General features: G+C 42.7%; 3 protein-coding genes and 1 long non-coding RNA gene across 15 annotated transcripts; 1 reads left to right on the forward strand and 3 right to left on the reverse strand.

Moving 5' to 3' along the window:
* The first annotated feature begins 1815 nt into the window (after nucleotides 1-1815).
* Nucleotides 1816-6962, forward strand: LOC135611947 (glutaredoxin-C1-like). Of its 10 annotated transcripts, XR_010486695.1 has the most exons (5): nucleotides 1829-2923; nucleotides 3569-3689; nucleotides 3786-5151; nucleotides 5323-5435; nucleotides 5567-6389. XR_010486695.1 is itself a non-coding variant. In XM_065107596.1 (4 exons), exon 4 carries the CDS (start codon nucleotides 6386-6388, stop codon nucleotides 6695-6697), a length of 312 nt encoding a protein of 103 aa, XP_064963668.1. In that variant the 5' UTR covers nucleotides 1837-2923; nucleotides 3202-3444; nucleotides 3576-3689; nucleotides 3786-6385; the 3' UTR covers nucleotides 6698-6962. The 10 variants fall into 10 exon arrangements, 6 of the variants coding, with proteins under 6 accessions (XP_064963668.1, XP_064963667.1, XP_064963669.1 ...); XR_010486696.1 differs by adding an exon at nucleotides 3202-3444 and having other exon boundaries at nucleotides 1816-2923; nucleotides 3786-5868; XR_010486698.1 differs by adding an exon at nucleotides 3202-3444 and having other exon boundaries at nucleotides 1816-2411; nucleotides 3786-5868.
* On the reverse strand, nucleotides 6008-7636 carry LOC135611948 (uncharacterized). The gene is made up of 2 exons (XR_010486699.1): nucleotides 6986-7636; nucleotides 6008-6919 (listed from the first exon to the last, which is right to left on the reverse strand). It is a non-coding gene; the product is annotated as an uncharacterized LOC135611948 (long non-coding RNA).
* Nucleotides 7637-8614: 978 nt separating this feature from the next.
* On the reverse strand, nucleotides 8615-12880 carry LOC103983701 (double-stranded RNA-binding protein 2). Of its 3 annotated transcripts, none has more exons than XM_018826592.2 (5): nucleotides 12698-12879; nucleotides 12385-12545; nucleotides 12050-12297; nucleotides 11687-11906; nucleotides 8615-10462 (listed from the first exon to the last, which is right to left on the reverse strand). In XM_018826592.2, exons 3-5 carry the CDS (start codon nucleotides 12293-12295, stop codon nucleotides 9096-9098), a joined length of 1833 nt encoding a protein of 610 aa, XP_018682137.2. In that variant the 5' UTR covers nucleotides 12296-12297; nucleotides 12385-12545; nucleotides 12698-12879; the 3' UTR covers nucleotides 8615-9095. The 3 variants fall into 3 exon arrangements, with proteins under 3 accessions (XP_018682137.2, XP_018682140.2, XP_018682139.2); XM_018826595.2 differs by having other exon boundaries at nucleotides 8615-10429; nucleotides 12698-12877; XM_018826594.2 differs by lacking the exon at nucleotides 12385-12545 and having other exon boundaries at nucleotides 12698-12880.
* Nucleotides 12881-13224: 344 nt separating this feature from the next.
* Nucleotides 13225-14441, reverse strand: LOC135611638 (CASP-like protein 1D1). Its single transcript, XM_065107271.1, has 3 exons — nucleotides 14063-14441; nucleotides 13765-13891; nucleotides 13225-13682 (listed from the first exon to the last, which is right to left on the reverse strand). Exons 1-3 carry the CDS (start codon nucleotides 14287-14289, stop codon nucleotides 13461-13463), a joined length of 576 nt encoding a protein of 191 aa, XP_064963343.1. The 5' UTR covers nucleotides 14290-14441; the 3' UTR covers nucleotides 13225-13460.
* Nucleotides 14442-15978: the final 1537 nt, after the last annotated feature.

Here is a 15978-nt window from a genome sequence, read left to right on the forward strand (position 1 = left end):
AACCGGAGATGACCACCAGAAGGCCAGATGTTTCTACTGCATGGAATTTTGGCTTATGACAATGATGGTGCAGTTTTTGCTGCCTTTTGCAGATACTCGTAAAAGTGATGATAGTTCTTTGGAGAGCTGGCCTTGTAGGGGAAATGGTCTGTGATTTGAAATGATACTAGCTGTCGTGGCATGGTCCCGGGAACCCTATAATGAGGTCAGTACTTAATGGAAGTTGATGAAATGAAGTTCACCTTTTTCATTCAAATGATATCGGATCTGATAATTTCTGATGATGAAGAGGAAGATGATGTGGATAGTTACAAGCTTGACAGCACTCAAGCAAGTGAAGTTCCTTAAAAGGATTATTTGAACAAGGTGCCAAGGATTATTTATGACTCTGAGGACGATGGTCCTACTGATCATCCTTATTGTGTAACTTCCTATTCATTCCATAGATTCTGCAGAGAGAGCTGGAGGCTTAACTCCAAACTCTTAGGGTCTTATGATTGAGATGATGACTGTGAACAAGGTTCTAATTCTGATGAAATGGATGGAATTTTTTGGTCTGAATTGGGAAAATTAAATGGGCTAGTGAAGGAAGAGCCCATTTAGAATATAGAGTCTGCTGATGATGGCAACCTGTATGCCGATGGAAATAGGTAGAGATGACATTCCAGTCATTAAGGATCACAAGAAAAATCGGGAACTGCTGCTTCTTTTATCAGTGGATGCGATGGTCTATCTTCTAGTAAATTTCACATGCATAAAAAGGGTCTGGAGCTGACTACAAAAACTTGAGAGATATCATCACTTTGATGGATGGTGCTGTAGAACATGATGCTCACAGAGAAACGAAAGAGGGATGGAGATGGAACATGATCGTCCTGATTTCCGGAGCAAATTTGATGGTCATTTATGAGAAATGATGATACATTCCTGATCGATCCATTAGCTTTGTTGACGATTATGGGCCTCGACGTAAGCAACACTTGAAGGAGAGTTGCTGCTGTCCTATCTAAAGAGTCTGAGTTCTCTTATGCATCGAAGACATGACCGAAGCTAACTATTGAATAATCATCTTTATCTTCTGGATGATTAAGGAGTCTTCTTTAGTTTCTCCACTGGGCATGGAGACATCAATTTGATGACGATTCTTTCTCGCCTCACTTAGCCAATCTTTCCAGTTAATATGAAATCTTCTCAATGAATTTTTGTCATTGTGCTGAGAATTCTTTGGCAAATCGATGCAATATTCTGTTCTTGTTGTTATATTGTTCACTGATACCAATCACATGCACACTGGAGTATGTCTAATTCTTGTTGTTCAGTTAAACAGTCTGTCAAGTTCTTATTTTTAGAATTCTTGAGCTGCATCAAAGATCAAACGTCAGCAATCTTTATGGATGAATATTTGTCTATCAATCTCCTGTTTCATTGGTTCTTCACTGCTGCAAAATATGAAGATGAGGTCGCAAGTAATGTGATGTCTTCCTCCTTGTGATTGCTAATTGTGAGGTGAGATTTTTGCATAAACATGTTGAACCAAGAGAGAGAAGATAAAGAAGGAAAACAATGTTGAATCATGTAGCACCGGCATATATCTTGATCCTTAATTTCCAGTCCTTAACCTCAAACCTTCGATTTCAGTTTTTGGCTTAATATTGTTATTTTATTAATGGGTTTGAAATTAGAATCGTCGATTTCAGTTTTTTAAAAATAAAAAATGGAAACCAAATTATGTTTCGATTTGGGTTCAGAAACAAATCGTCGGACGTATTCGATTTGGTTCGATCGAATCGGTTCGAGGGAAACAAACAGTGGTCGAGACCAGCACAAGAGTACCGAAACTTGGATGGAAAGGAACCGCTCGCATCTGCTTCCATCCCATCCCATCCCATCGGCGAAGCACAAGGCATCAACGTGCACAGTTATCCTCTCTACGTCAACCAGAGTCCATAGAGTATACGGTAGCAGGTCGAGGGAGATGGGAGACCTCAAAAGACACACCAATCATGGAGCTATCGACGCAAGTCTTTTTATTCCCTCTTAGCCAACACGTCCGATTCATTCAAATCACACGCCGACTTCTCCACTGGCTGTACGGTCGCAACGCTGCGTCAGCCGAATCATCTTCCTCCTCCGAAAGCACGCTGATTCCAAGAACAAGTTGGTCTCAGCTGGTTCCGTCAGCTTTTTTGCTTCTCTCTTATCCGCCGTGGATGGGGTATCAGCAAAAGACGTAAGCTTTATGTGGGAAGAGGAGGGGAATAAGGCCGGCCCGCGTTTTCCGGTGGTCTCTGATGCCGCGAACCGACATTGCGTGCGTTCCACCACCACGCTTTCTTCGTTGTGATCTTTTGGTAAAGGTGGAGTAGAGGCTCTGGCTTCGCATATTCTCCACTGTGCCGCCGTTCCCACCGGTTTGATCTTTCTTGCTCACAACTTGTTTGTGGAAATTCCGAATCGTAATTTCTTATGCTATCTCCCTATATATTTTACATATATTTATTTACGTTACGATAGATGCATCTCTTTCTTGTCACATTTTCTTAGTTCGTCATTTGGGCGAAGGGCTTCCTACAAAGACAACAAGAGGCATCGAAGTTTTCTATCCTCTTTCGATGCTCAAAATCAGTGATAGGAAAGCTAACATCTGTGTATTCTTCTCGTGTCTGGGATTACTTTTACAATGCGTGATCGTGGAAACTCCATATACCTTTCGTGATAACCGGGGACATCCTCCTCCATGCCTACCTACCACAGTAGGCATGGGAGTGGTGTGCCTTGTTGAAGAATGATGTCGGATGCTCGACAGGAGCTATGGTCTCTGGGTACAAAGGGATGACTCCCGATAGAGATGTGGTTTATGATAAGAAGAATTATATCTTCTATTCGTTACGGTGGATCGTCTTTGCTTCCGAGAATTGATATGGTATATGCCCCTTATCAATTGAGTTGGAGAATCTTGTGTGAGAAAGTCTCATGGAAAAGAAAAATAAAATTTCTTTTTTACTTGTTGGTTAAAGATTTTGACTTTCGACATGGATATGGTTTTGCTTTCTATTAACATCCTGAATGAAGCTTCTACTCGCTACTGCTTATTTTTTGTACTCTCCAGACTCCGTTGATAGTGATATCAAGTATGTAGAGAATGCCATATACCAATGAATGCATATTTGATGCTGTATTTGTTTTATTTGATGACTTTAGGATATCATGTGGATCAGTGAAATCATCTTGACAAGTTGAATGCTAATAGTAGTGCAATCTGATTTACCAAGCTTGCATTTGAACATCAACGGCTGGAAGGATGTAGATATGCTTATGCAATGTATCAGAATGACACCAGTAACTCATCACTCCAATTTCCAGCAAAGTAACAGAATGATCATGAATGTCATCCAAAACAAAATTCTGGAAAATATATATATGCTCAAGATCACCAAAAGAGATGTAAATTGATGAGCTGTTCTTCATGCTTTATTTCTTTCTCTCTTTCTTTTCATTTGGTGTGCAATGATTGCAAATGCTGGAACCAAACAATTACCATGTGGTAACAAATATATTTCCTTGTTAGATTGCAGAATTCATGGTGCCAAGTGCATACATACCAGAGCTCTCGATCACGTTGCAGTGGAGAAAGTCAAGAAACCTAGGAGAAATCGAACTGGTCTTCATTATAGTGCCAAAGTTACATGGTATGATCTAAAAAGAGTTCTTTTAGTTATTGACTCCACAGTTTGTTTCCACACAACACACATAAAACTAGATGATGTTGTGTTCTATATCTGTAGTATCTGATTCATATGAGAGCAGAGTTCAGTATTCAGACCCAAAGAGCACCTGCCTCATGAAGAAGTGGCACCAATTCACCACCAAGGTGCAGTGACATGATCCTATCTGTAGATCCAACCAGCTTGCCTCCGATGAATACAAGTGGCACCAGAGGATTACGCCTCACAAGCACGGCAAGCGCCGTCTCCATCTCTCTTCCCCTTGGTTCCTCGTCAAGTTCATGCACTGCAGCATTGACACCGAGGTCATGGAGGAGGCTCTTCACAGTATGGCACATGCAGCATGAGCTGCTGCTGAAGACTACCACCGCTCGTTGGGACACCAACTTCTTCACCTTCTCCATTCTATTGTAGCAAAATGGATGGAGAACATAGTCTGCTGAAGAGCCAAACCGAACGCTGAATGGTTTGTGTTGGAGTTCAGTACTCCTGTGTGACCTGCTTATATAGAGATGGAAAGCTCAATGTTTGCGTGCCCACAGCATCATTGTCTTCTATCATTTCATTGACGCTGACTTCACTGTGCATTTTTGGAAGATTTGTATTCTTTTGAAACCACAAAAGTTATTTGTAAGGTTGATCTGAGTCCACTCTTGGTCGTGTAGGATCAGTGATGACTTGAGCCATGCCATGTTGATTTCCGAGGTCTCAGAACAGTGGTAGATGGAATCCTTGGTTCTAGCTGACGATGCACATCTTAACAGCAACTCTTCAGGTCAAACTTCATTACACTGGAGAAGAACATTATCCATTTGGTGGTCCATGAAAAAGATGAACAATGCCACAAGCGGATGAAAGAAACAGGCAGTACGGTGCTGCCTCGGGACACAAGGAATCATGTACATTTCGGTGGAGGCATCATCATCATCTATATGAATGGAGAGTTTGATTCCAGTGGCTGGTGGGTACCGGAGAACCATGAGTTTCACCGCTGGCAACTTGTAAGGCCATGTTCCACATTGCCTCTGGTCCTTAGGCTGTTACTGCACTTGCACCACCTCATCAGCGATGGTATCTGTGATGCTGTGACTTGACCATGCATTCATCTTCTTAATCTGATGGTTCCGAGCTATCAGTAAAATCATGTTCCAGTGAGACAGAAGACAAGGAGATACGGCTGCCTTGCCTTCATTGTTCCAAGCTAAGCGGAGATTATTCTTACTTCAGACATGAGATCTGCCTCATGTGTGCTAAGAACCTTGACATGCTCATTCACTTGGATGATAGTATCCATTTTATGATATTCCGAGTTCATTTCAGAAGGTCTTTCTTCCTGATACAATGTTGCTAGGTGAAGCTGATGGGTTAACCTTTGAGTATTGGAGGAGACAAAGGTGGCTCTTAGAAGGGAATCCACTTCCACATGGTATGTTTTGAATCCTTTTCCTTTATAGTTTCTGAAGGTATCTTTATGCAACATGGCCAATACTATGCTCTAATTAGGATAAGATTACGGACTGTTGTATCATGGATAAATCTAGAATGCACTGTCTTTATAGTTTCTGAAGGTATCTTTATGCAACATGGTCAATACTAGGCTCTGATTAGGAAGAAGATACTCTCAAATCTCTTTGAAGAATTGGGGATATGGTTGTCATGGAATGCCAAATCAACACCATGAACCAATCGATGTCGACTGATTTAGACAAGGTGCTTCCTTGATTTCATAGCCTAATCCATCTCAAGTTGATTCACTGCATAAATTCATCTGTTAACTCTTGCTCTGTTCATTCAAAACTGTATACATCAGTTACTTATTTGTTTATACTTGTGATGATCAGAACACTGTTGGCATGACTAAGACTCCACTAAATATATTGATAGCTGGTGATCAAAAAGCCAAAGACATGCAACCGCCTGCAGAATCCTTAGAGAAACCTAGCTAGGAACATTAAGAATGCCAGAGAAAACATCAAGATCATTCTAGGTATGTCCGTCGATGCATATGCCTATCACTCCGAGCTGTATGACATCACTGTTAGCCACAAGCATGTATCCGTGCAACACCACCACATGTCCAGAAGACTCAATTGGCAAGAAACATCATGCATATATTCTGAGAAGATCTAGGGTTACTGTTTGGCATTCCAAATCCTTGCTGACTGATCTCGACCTTATCGCGAATTAGGATAAAGAAAGCTTCGTCATCGGCAGATTGAGATAGGTCACCTCCTAATATTCGAGCATCAGAAGCTCAAAGTTTCATCTTCAACGGAGATAGATGGCTACATTTATCCAACTTTGTTCCAAGGAGAAGTGACCTGCAACAGACTATGCAGTAAACCAGGGTTACTTCCAAACTAATGGTCAGAGGATACTTGAGCAATGTGTTTCACCAAAATTTCCCAGCCAAAGGATTCCGCATTTAGAGTCCTTCGGCTCAATAACAGTACCACCCAGGCTCACTTTTAGCCCTATAAAAACATCACGCTTCTGGAGCTTTAACCACCAAGTCCTGAGTTCTTAAAGCATATCTACCCCATTGCCTCTCCTCGCTCTTCAAACCTGTGTCTGAATTCTGCCCAATCTTCAGCCACAATTTGGATCAGTCCACAAGAATCTGAGCTCCCACATTCCATTTGATCCGAGCTTGTGTCAGGATGGACAGGGTGATGAAGTTGGCCTCGCAGAAGGCAGTGGTAATCTTCAGCTTGAGCTCATGCTGCATGTGCCACACCATCAAGAGGCTCTTCTGCGAGCTGGGAGTCAATCCTGCTGTTTATGAGCTTGACGAAGACCCCAGAGGGAGAGAGATGGAGAAGGCACTGGTCAAGCTGCTCAGCCGCAACCCCTCGGTGCCGGTCGTGTTCATCGGAGGAAAGCTCGTTGGATCCACCGATAGGATCATGGCGCTTCATCTTGGTGGCAAGCTGACTCCATTGCTTCGGGAGGCTGGTGCTCTATGGCTTTGATCTCCTCACTATCAGATTAATCTCTCCTTCACAACAAGAAGTGAACTCAGGAAGAGTTTGGCTTTGCTTTTTGTAGCTTGTACTGAAGACCATGCCATGCAAATAAGGTGTACAGCTTCTGCTGCTTCTTGATGAACTGAATCTAACAGATATGTTGTCACTGCTAGAATTCATGGATGAGATAAGCAGAAGTAAAATCTCCCAGTTAATCTTCCAAAATTCCTGAAATATAATCCGAGTTACTGATTCCTAAGAGTTGCATGAATCATTTTGGCACGGACTTGTTACCTTCTCTGAAACCCAAATGGCACTACTGCCTGTAGCTTGTGGCTGTGCCTACTGGTGGCACTCGGAAAAGAAGGGAATGGCTATCGAATTCCGTCGCAGCCACATCCGAGTGGAAGAAAAGCTACAAGTTCATCCACGACAAGGAGCTTTGTCGATTCCCCTTCCGTCGGCTTCATCATAAAGCCCAAGCAAAGCTCCTCGCGATCTTCTCCTGCAAAGTTAACCCACGATATGACATCGCCATTTCCAAATCGGTTTGCGATGAATCGTAACATGAGCATGAAACCACTTCCATCAAACGCCTTCGTGACAACGTCGATTGGTACATGAGAAGCCATATGCTTGACCTGAGAGTTCCGTCGACCGTTTTGCTTGCGATTGGTATGTGAATCAAGAAGATGTCTGTGGATTATGCAGATGGTTGGGAGGGGTGGCGGAGAGGGGGCCGGGCGGCGGCGGAGAAAGGTGGGATTTTTTACCTGGAGAGGAGAGGGAGGACGTCAGGTGGACGCGGCGGCGGAGAGGAGGTGGTGAGGTGTGAAGTCTGATGTTTTGCGGTGCGTTTACCACCTGCAACACGGAGGATAAACTGCCTCCGAAAATACTAAATCTCTGGGAAATCGCGTCTGCGGTGACCGGACTCCGACAGAGAATAAGTCAGGTAAGCGTACCTCTACTCGTTTGCTGGAGATACGATGATGCCCTAAAATAATCAAAACGGCCAAAAATCAACAAACTTGCCCTCACTCGCGGTGACCAGACTCACGGATGAGCGCGGTACCGCCAGTAAACTTACCGTCAGCCATTTGCTGCATAAAATGCCTCCGAAAAATTTAAACCGTCCTAAAATCATCCCACTGTCGTCTTCCTACCGATGCCCACGGTGACCAGACTCGAGGGCGAGCGCGATACATAAACTTCCGAGTAAGCTTACCTGCGTCCGTTTGGTGCATAAAAGACCTCAAAAAATTTCAAATCGTCCAAAAATCATCCGACAACGACGGTCTTACTATTACCCGGGGGTGACCAGACTCCGAAAGGTGTGTGTTGGTGGAGTTGGATGCATCATTATTCTGCATTACCAACAACATCTATCACATCGTAAGCTGTTGCAGCACATGAATGAATCAAAGCCTTTGTGAAACGGATTAATTTAACTTAACAGTAACTGAATAAAGAAAGCTAAATTTACAACTAAATAGAAATAATAAATTTATTTAACTTAAAAGTAACTAAAAAAATTAATATAAATTTTCAACTTAAATAAGAATAACAACAAATAAACATAATTGGCATCAGTGGACTCTTTTTGTCTTCTCTTCCTATCACGAAGGCTAACCATCACAAGATTAACAGATTCAGAAAAAAAGCTGAAGCTACAATTTCACCTCTTCATACCAAACAACAGAGCTTCTTTAAGTTCCTAACTTCATCAGCATCTGACAAATGCTCGATCAGTACAAGAAATGAAATCGGCAACATAAGTGACGGCCACTCGGAGAGTAATCACAATGGCTCTTGCTACCATGCAGGCTTTCCATTACCGACACAAAACCAGAGAGAAGGTTTGAAAACCCTACGACTTGCTTACTCAAAAATGCAAGATAACAGTGGCAGAGAGAAGCATCATACAAAATTTAAAGACATGATCTCATTATAGACGATACACATTGCCTTTTCCTTTGATTACCGTTTACAAGCTCAATGGGCAATTTAAATTTACAAACATAGAAGAAGTTCGTGTTGGCCTAATGCCGAAAGACTATAATTGTATTTGACAGGTAAAAAGTGAAAGAACTGAGCACATTGCAAGATTTCACAGGCCTCCTAGGATGCTTGATTCGAGGGAAAAAAAAAAAAGAAGAAAAGAACAATCCCTTGCAAGCATCATAGAAAAGGAAGATTTTCTGGTAGATCCTTTAGGAAAATTCTTCTTTCATTTCTCAGTGAGAATGTGCCGTGACCTAATTCAATGAGATAGATCTCTGATATGATGCAACCACTTCATTTCAATAGCCTTGCTACAACTAGCAGTTTTCCAAGGGGTGAGCTACACCCGAGAGGTGTAGAAATGCATAAACCCCAACCTAAGGAAATCCAAAACTTTGGATCATATCTGAATCTTACCAAATTCAGAATCAATCTTTGACATTGTTTCCTTTTCGTAAATAGATTTCTGATTTTGTTCAGGTTTCCTCACTGGTGGAGCTGAATAAACTGGTACAACAGATCTCACATTAACCGGTGGAGCTACAAAGCTTGTTGAGGAGACCAGAGTGTCTGGATTCACTGCCCCAGCCCTGGCTGAGCATACAGGGATAGTGGTTCTAATCGTCACTGGAGCAGCCGGTGATGGAACTTGACGTCTAAATGCTTCATCTCTAAGACCGGACGGATGCAGTAAAGCTGAAGATATTTGTCTCATCGAAGCTGATACAGCAGAAGGCCTAAATTTCCTATCCAGACTGGAAGAGTTTGGAGATCCATGGGAAAATTGTGTAGGACTTGAATCGGAATTCAGGTCATATAAAAGAGAGTGGTTTGGAGGTGAAGGCCCAGGCCATACAGATGCCCGAGGCATCCATCCGTATGATTTTCCTTGGCTTCTTTCAGCTGTTTTTCTTTCTTGCATCTTTGTACGACCTGCTGGATCCTGAACCATCGTTGGGCATGAAGCAGAGGCAACTGACTTGAAACCATGGCAACTACTGTTCGCTTCTTCCTCAAGGTGTGCTTCAGCACCACCAAGTGAACATTCCTTTTCTTGATCTTCATGTGACTTCTGAACTGTAGATGCATCACCAATATTGTCCGACTGGAGCGAGGAACCTGAAACATCCAATGCAGAGTATGCTTCTGCACTTGATGGAAGTATTAGCCATTCCTTCCCCACTCTTTGGTTCTGCTCCCCATGTATCTGTTGTATTGTGAACTGGGACCAACTTCCGGATGCAACAGAGACAGGGTGATCAGAGAAGCACACTAGCAAGGAAGGAGAAGATCCTGTTGAACAACGTAAAGAGCTAACTGGGTCTTGCTCAACTGATGGGGTGTGTAGCACTTGACTTGGGTAGAAATAATGCAGAATTGGGAAAGATCTATGATCCCTGGCATGTGGAGTTAGTGAAAAGTGAGACTGCTGTGGAGATGCATGCACTTGATGCCACATTTGGTAAAATTTTGATTCGGATGACAAATCAGGGTACACCAAATTCTGGAAAGGGATGGGGCAGAAACACACATTAGATGTTGGATGCATGCTTTTCTGAGGAGGTGATCTTTGCTGGCCTCGCCGTCGGCCGTTTTGAGAAGATGACCAATTTTCTTCTGATCGCTGCAATTTTGCAAGGGCATGAGCCAAAACGACGGGTTCCTGTTCTTCATTCTTTTCACTTTCCGACAGCGAAGGTGCAGATGGAGAAGAAGAGGAGCCCAGACGTGGTGCTGCAATGGCACCGTCAACCAGGTAACTTTTAACTGGCCAAAGGATGATAAATAGCTAATGAAGAAGACAATAATTTCTCGACTAGAATAATCCATTAAGTCAAAAGTATAATTCATATAATTGCATTAAAGAGATAGGTCCCAGATATCCAACCACGGTGGGTGAAGTTCTTACAAGCAAATTGACATGATTGTTCCTAATCATGAATTTGCATAATTCTAGCTAGTCATGGTCGATATGAATTATAAAAATTGGATTCTTTTTGAAAAAAATATGCCAATCGTCGTCCTACTCATGAGTAACATTAAGAGAATAGGAGTAATAACATATAAGCATTCTACAGTGGACGAAATATACAGTAGAAAGAGATTCAGAGAAGTCCCATGAACAGTAAAAGAGACAAAGAACCATAAAATTTATGGCTAAGGGTTCTGTTGTTTCAGCAGCAGAGGATCCTTATTTTTTGGAAGTATATCAGGTGCAACTCACATGATAATGCAACAAGAAAAAAGTAGATCAAGGAAGCAATGTCAACAACAAAAGATTTGCGTACGATGGTATTTTCTTGCAGACAATACATGATTCTCTTAATCCCGAAAGGGGCTATTACATCTTTCAAGTGTTTACTAAATGAAACATCTCAAATAATATGTTACTCTTCAATGTAAGTTCATCTCTTTGCTATACAACAAAAACATTGAGTTAGTCATCCTGTGGAGTGGTATGGTAATCTAACAAGTTCCGAAAAATAGTTCAGAACCCAAGAACAGGTGGATACTAATGTTCAAAAGTAAAACCAAGTGATGGTTAATAACAACATATTTGCAATGATCTCCAGTGAATAGGCAGCTATCTAATTGGTTCGTGAAGGGCTTATCTATTATTTAACTGGTTCACAGAACTTCCATTTTATGCACTTTTCTATATGAAATGTGAGACACAGCCTTATACTTTTTTAAATTTAGAGTTAGACTAAACTAGTAAATCTTTCTATTTTTTTATGTCGCCCTACTTTTGATAAACAAAATATATCAAGAAAGACAACATCTTGCAAAAGAATATTGCAAGTATCCCAAGTTTCCATCACTGACATGGACGACATGAGAATGCAGTGGTTTTGAATCTTTAGACATGGTCAAATATCAACAAACTATTATGTTTTCTGGTCTCAAATTATTTTCGTTTGGAACTCTTACCCGAGAATGTTCTCCATATATGTCTCACGCTTAGAGGTCAGGGGAAAAATGTTTACTCACAGTGCTTCAGTGCAGACCAGGCAGCCATAGCAGCATTTTTTTGAGCCTGCTTCTTGGTCTTGGCAGGATCTCCTGTGAAGCTCATTCCTGCAAGCTCAACTGTGCATGTAAAAATAGGTGTATGACCTGGTCCAGATCGAACAGTTGTATACACAGGCAACTTCAACCCAGCTCCGTGAGCTGTTTCTTGGAGTAAGTTCTTGTAAATTCCAGTCTCATCCTGCCGATTAAAAGAAATATATAGCAAATAAAACTTGAAAATTATGGTGTAATGTAAATCTTTGGAAATGTGCTTCAGTCCATGAATGTGAAAGACATATGAACATGCAAAATCCAATCAAACTGATTGCATCGCATGCATACCAGAACTTTTGCAGCAAGTGACCTCGAAGGCCCTCTCTTTGAGAGGGTGTTTAAAGCAACCTCAGCCGCAGAATGCTCTGCCTGTCTGAGTGTGGAACAGAACGTTGGGCTTTCGAAAGCTTCCCCATTGAAATTTACAGTTGCTTTGAATCGCGGGGCATGGTCCGGCCCCTCCCGTATACTTGCATAGGAAGGCAAGTTAAAGCAGCTTCTTTGGGCAAGTTCTTGCAGCTGGTTCTTGTACATGACTGTGACCAAAAGCACCCATAAGCTACTAAACTAAGCTAAGAGTTGGGACATTCTAATCCCACACTTGGTCGGTATCAGAAATCAACCTTCCGTTCAGGTAATCTCAAGGAACCGACAGTTCAGATAAGCATACAAACAAAAAGATTTCGAGGGGCACAGAGAACCCCAAAAGATCAGATTCTGAGGGGCGCGCATCAACCATATTACCCCCAAAGAGCCCGACCGCACACCAATCCTCGCTAGAACCCTAAAATGCGTATAAGATTAGAAACAAAAAGAAGCGGCTTTGCGTAATTCAAAGATCGGACGCGACAGCAACGAAACCAATTGAACCCCGACAACAGATCAGAACCACGGAACCCAATCCGGCGCAGACAAGAAAGAGGAAACGATTACCACCTCAGCTCGACGAATCCGACGGACTTGGTACTGAGATCCACAAGCGGATCGCCACCGAGGGTTAGAGATCAAGAACGAGGAAGGGAAGAGGGAAAGGGTGTTTCCCCTTCTTGTTTCTTTGTGTTTGTCCGTGTGATGGATCTAATTGCTTTTGCTTTCTTGTTTTTGTTTTCCTTTTGGTTGCCACTAGTTGCTCACTCGACGGCATTAATCGACGAGATTGTGACCAAATGTTTTGCTTCGAGCGCTAATCTCGTGTGTTTTTTGTTGCCATCAGTTGCTAACAGTAGCATTAACTATGATGATGACAACAAAGTGAGACTTTAATTGCTTGCAGCCTTGCACAACATCCTCATCGTTGCCATCTGTTGCTAACGACGACGGCATTAACCGTGGTGATGAGGACGGCAGCTTCCGGTTCTAACGTCTTTGCTGTCATCGCTTGCTAACTACAGCATTAAATCACGGCGGTGATGCGGAAAGGTTTAATTGCTAGTGTGCAAGCATTTGCTGCCATTAATTGCTAACTACAGCATGTTTGTTTTACTGATACACTGACGACGTTTCTTTCTAACACGAATAATTAAGACTGCAATGTAAGACACCGTCGATTGATTCTCTTGCAGCATCAGTGTAAGACGCGAATAATAATAATTTGTTTACTGAGACAGCATCAATGTAAGACACCGATGTTTCCGAACACAAAGCAAGCCGAGCAAGTACACGGAACGCCATGTCCTGCATGGACGGTCATGTGTTACCGTCAGCGGCAACGACGGTAGAGAGAGTAGGACGAGAGCACGACGAGCGAGACGAGGAGGACGGAGGCCACAAGAGAGACGGCCGCCGAGCTCCCGACGTGCCGGCAGAACTTGTCGTAGACGTTGCAGACCTTGTTCCAGTTCACATGAGAGTTCCCCTTCAGGCCGAGGTAGGCGACCGAGCCTGCAGTGCCGGCGGCTGAAGCCATCACTCCGGCCATCACCTGCAAACCAGAAGCCAATAATTACCTGTTACATCACTGTTATCAGCTTTCGATTGAATGCAGCTACTAAAACAACATTCACCGCGTCGGAGAGAACGAGATGGAACAACATCCTCGGCGATGGAGAAGGGCTTGTGATGGCAGCGAAGGAAGCCACCATGGTGATGATGCTGTAGAAACAAGTGACTGAAAGCGCAACCAAGAGATATCTGCACGTAGCCAAACAAAGCAGACATAATATAAAGTTTATGCAGTGACTTCCGATCTAATGAAGCTGAAAAGTTTATGCAGCCCAAGAAGCCTGAGAATCGCACTAAACCCCGTGTCAGAAAACCCACGTCCGGTATAGCCAGAGTTGCACCGGGGCACAGCAGACTTACATGAACGCCGGAGAGTGTTGAAACTTGGCATCACGAGAGATGAAGGCAGGGAACGGCGGGGGCAGAGAGGTCGGAATGCTCTCGGTCTGCTTGCTGGTGACCAACACCACCAGCGCCGACACGGCAGATGCAAGCAGGAGCAGCCGCAGACCGAAATCGACGCCAAACAGATTGGGCGGCGGCACGGCGTAGCCAGACTCCGGCGTGTCCTTGCTGGTGGATGTCATCTCTGTCGATGCTCTCACGATGGAGTTGGCTCAAAGCCCTACCATATAATTGTGCACCGTTGGGTTGGATGGTTCTCCGTAGTATAAATAAGCACGAGAAATGGACATCATGAGGTGGGAAATGTTGCAGGTCGTTCATGGTATGAACAGAAGATTATTGTGGGTATACTCAACTTAATGATTAGGGTTCGTGTGGCAACTTAATGTAGCCTCTGCAACAACATGTTCCCTGACTGCATGTGCCTCGGCACTATAAAATTGTAATCTTATAACAGGTTCTTCTCGCGGGTGTGCTTGGAGAATTGTGTCGGATTGATGATCCTATTAGTGAAGGAAGACATGCTTGCGTTGTAATTATAAGAATCTTGATCTGCATGCTTTGCACATGGAGATGCCAGGAAATTATGATTTGAGATTTTTCTGGTGCAATCTTAGCTGGACTTAATCACCCATACGAGGTGTCAGAATCGACATGATCTCTTGCAAACCAAGTCAGAGAGTTGACATTAGATGACAGGGTTTCGTGAATGAATCTGTATCAGCTAAACAGCGGTCTACAGCAGCCGGAGATTCTGAGTCGACGTGTTTTGGAACACCGAGAGGAAGACAGCTATCATAACTTCATTGACCAGTGAATATCGTATCCTTGTGCGGCATTAAAGTCGGGCGGATGGGCACCAACGGTCTTATCCACCGGAGTAAAAGCCAAGTAAGGTTTGGAAGATTGCAAAAGAAAGGGCGTGACCATTCAAGTCTTGTTGATCTCTTGTGGAAGAAGGCAAAAGGAAACAAGATAGAGCCGAGAAGAAGCAGGGCACAGTCCACTTTCACATTGTGCGTCTCTGATCATTGATGCGGTCTCCAAAATGGTAGAGATTCTGCGAATACTTGGTGGTTCTTGAGATTGTTGTTTGTGCTTGATCCTAAGGAAGTGAAAAGAGGTATACTATGAATGATGATGCTGATGATGATGAACAGTGATAATATTTATCATTTATAGAGTTTCTCTTGTTCTGGGAGGAAGATGAGAATTGTACAAACATTCCCAACAAAATCATTGAATTTTACCTGCTTAATGAAGAATTAAGTATGCTATGCTTCTTCTTGAGCTTTACATATAATTAACTTGGTGAGATACAGTTCAAGCTGATGAGCCATTGGCGAAGCCTATGAAATCTCTCTCTCTCTCTCTCTCTCTCTCTCTAATTAGCAAGAGACATAATAAGCAAACATAATTTCTCTGCAAATGTGAGGATTACGTGAAGATAAAGCATGGATAATTTTGTAAGGTTGAATGGGTTCACTCTGTCTCTTATACCATATCAAATGACATCTCTGTAGAGATCACTCTGTTGGCTCTTGACTTTTCTTTTTGTATGAGATCACTCCACTCTGTTTCTTATACCATATCAAATGGCATCTCTGTAGATATCACAATGTTTGGCTCTTGACTTTTCTTTTCGTTGCATAAAAAAAAAACTCGATTTTGTTTATTGTCTGAAAGATTGATTTGAAGGATGAAAGGTGCCAAATTGTATGATGTCACTCTACTCCGCCGAACGGGTTCACCCTATCTCTTGTACCATGTCAAATGGCATCTCTGTCGAGATCACTATGTTGGCTCTCGATTTTTCTTTTTGTTACATAAAAAAAATGATTTTGTTTATTGTCTGAAAGATTGATTCGGAA

The sequence above is a fragment of the Musa acuminata genome, chromosome BXJ2-5, assembly GCF_036884655.1.
Source record: "Musa acuminata AAA Group cultivar baxijiao chromosome BXJ2-5, Cavendish_Baxijiao_AAA, whole genome shotgun sequence".
Lineage (NCBI taxonomy): Eukaryota > Viridiplantae > Streptophyta > Magnoliopsida > Zingiberales > Musaceae > Musa > Musa acuminata.

Excerpts from the sequence above, each read along its gene's own strand:
- LOC135611947 (XM_065107596.1), top strand. The coding sequence starts at position 6,386 with ATGGACAGGGTGATGAAGTTGGCCTCGCAGAAGGCAGTGGTAATCTTC.
- LOC103983701 (XM_018826594.2), bottom strand. The coding sequence starts at position 12,295 with ATGTACAAGAACCAGCTGCAAGAACTTGCCCAAAGAAGCTGCTTTAAC. Across the intron at positions 11,907-12,049 it reads CACTTGCTGCAAAAGTTCTG|GATGAGACTGGAATTTACAA; the intron begins GTATGCATGCGA and ends TTTAATCGGCAG. Across the intron at positions 10,463-11,686 it reads CTGGTCTGCACTGAAGCACT|TTAAAAGTTACCTGGTTGAC; the intron begins GTGAGTAAACAT and ends TCCTTTGGCCAG.
- LOC135611638 (XM_065107271.1), bottom strand. The coding sequence starts at position 14,289 with ATGACATCCACCAGCAAGGACACGCCGGAGTCTGGCTACGCCGTGCCG. Across the intron at positions 13,892-14,062 it reads CAACACTCTCCGGCGTTCAT|ATATCTCTTGGTTGCGCTTT; the intron begins GTAAGTCTGCTG and ends GGCTACGTGCAG. Across the intron at positions 13,683-13,764 it reads ATCTCGTTCTCTCCGACGCG|GTGATGGCCGGAGTGATGGC; the intron begins GTGAATGTTGTT and ends TCTGGTTTGCAG.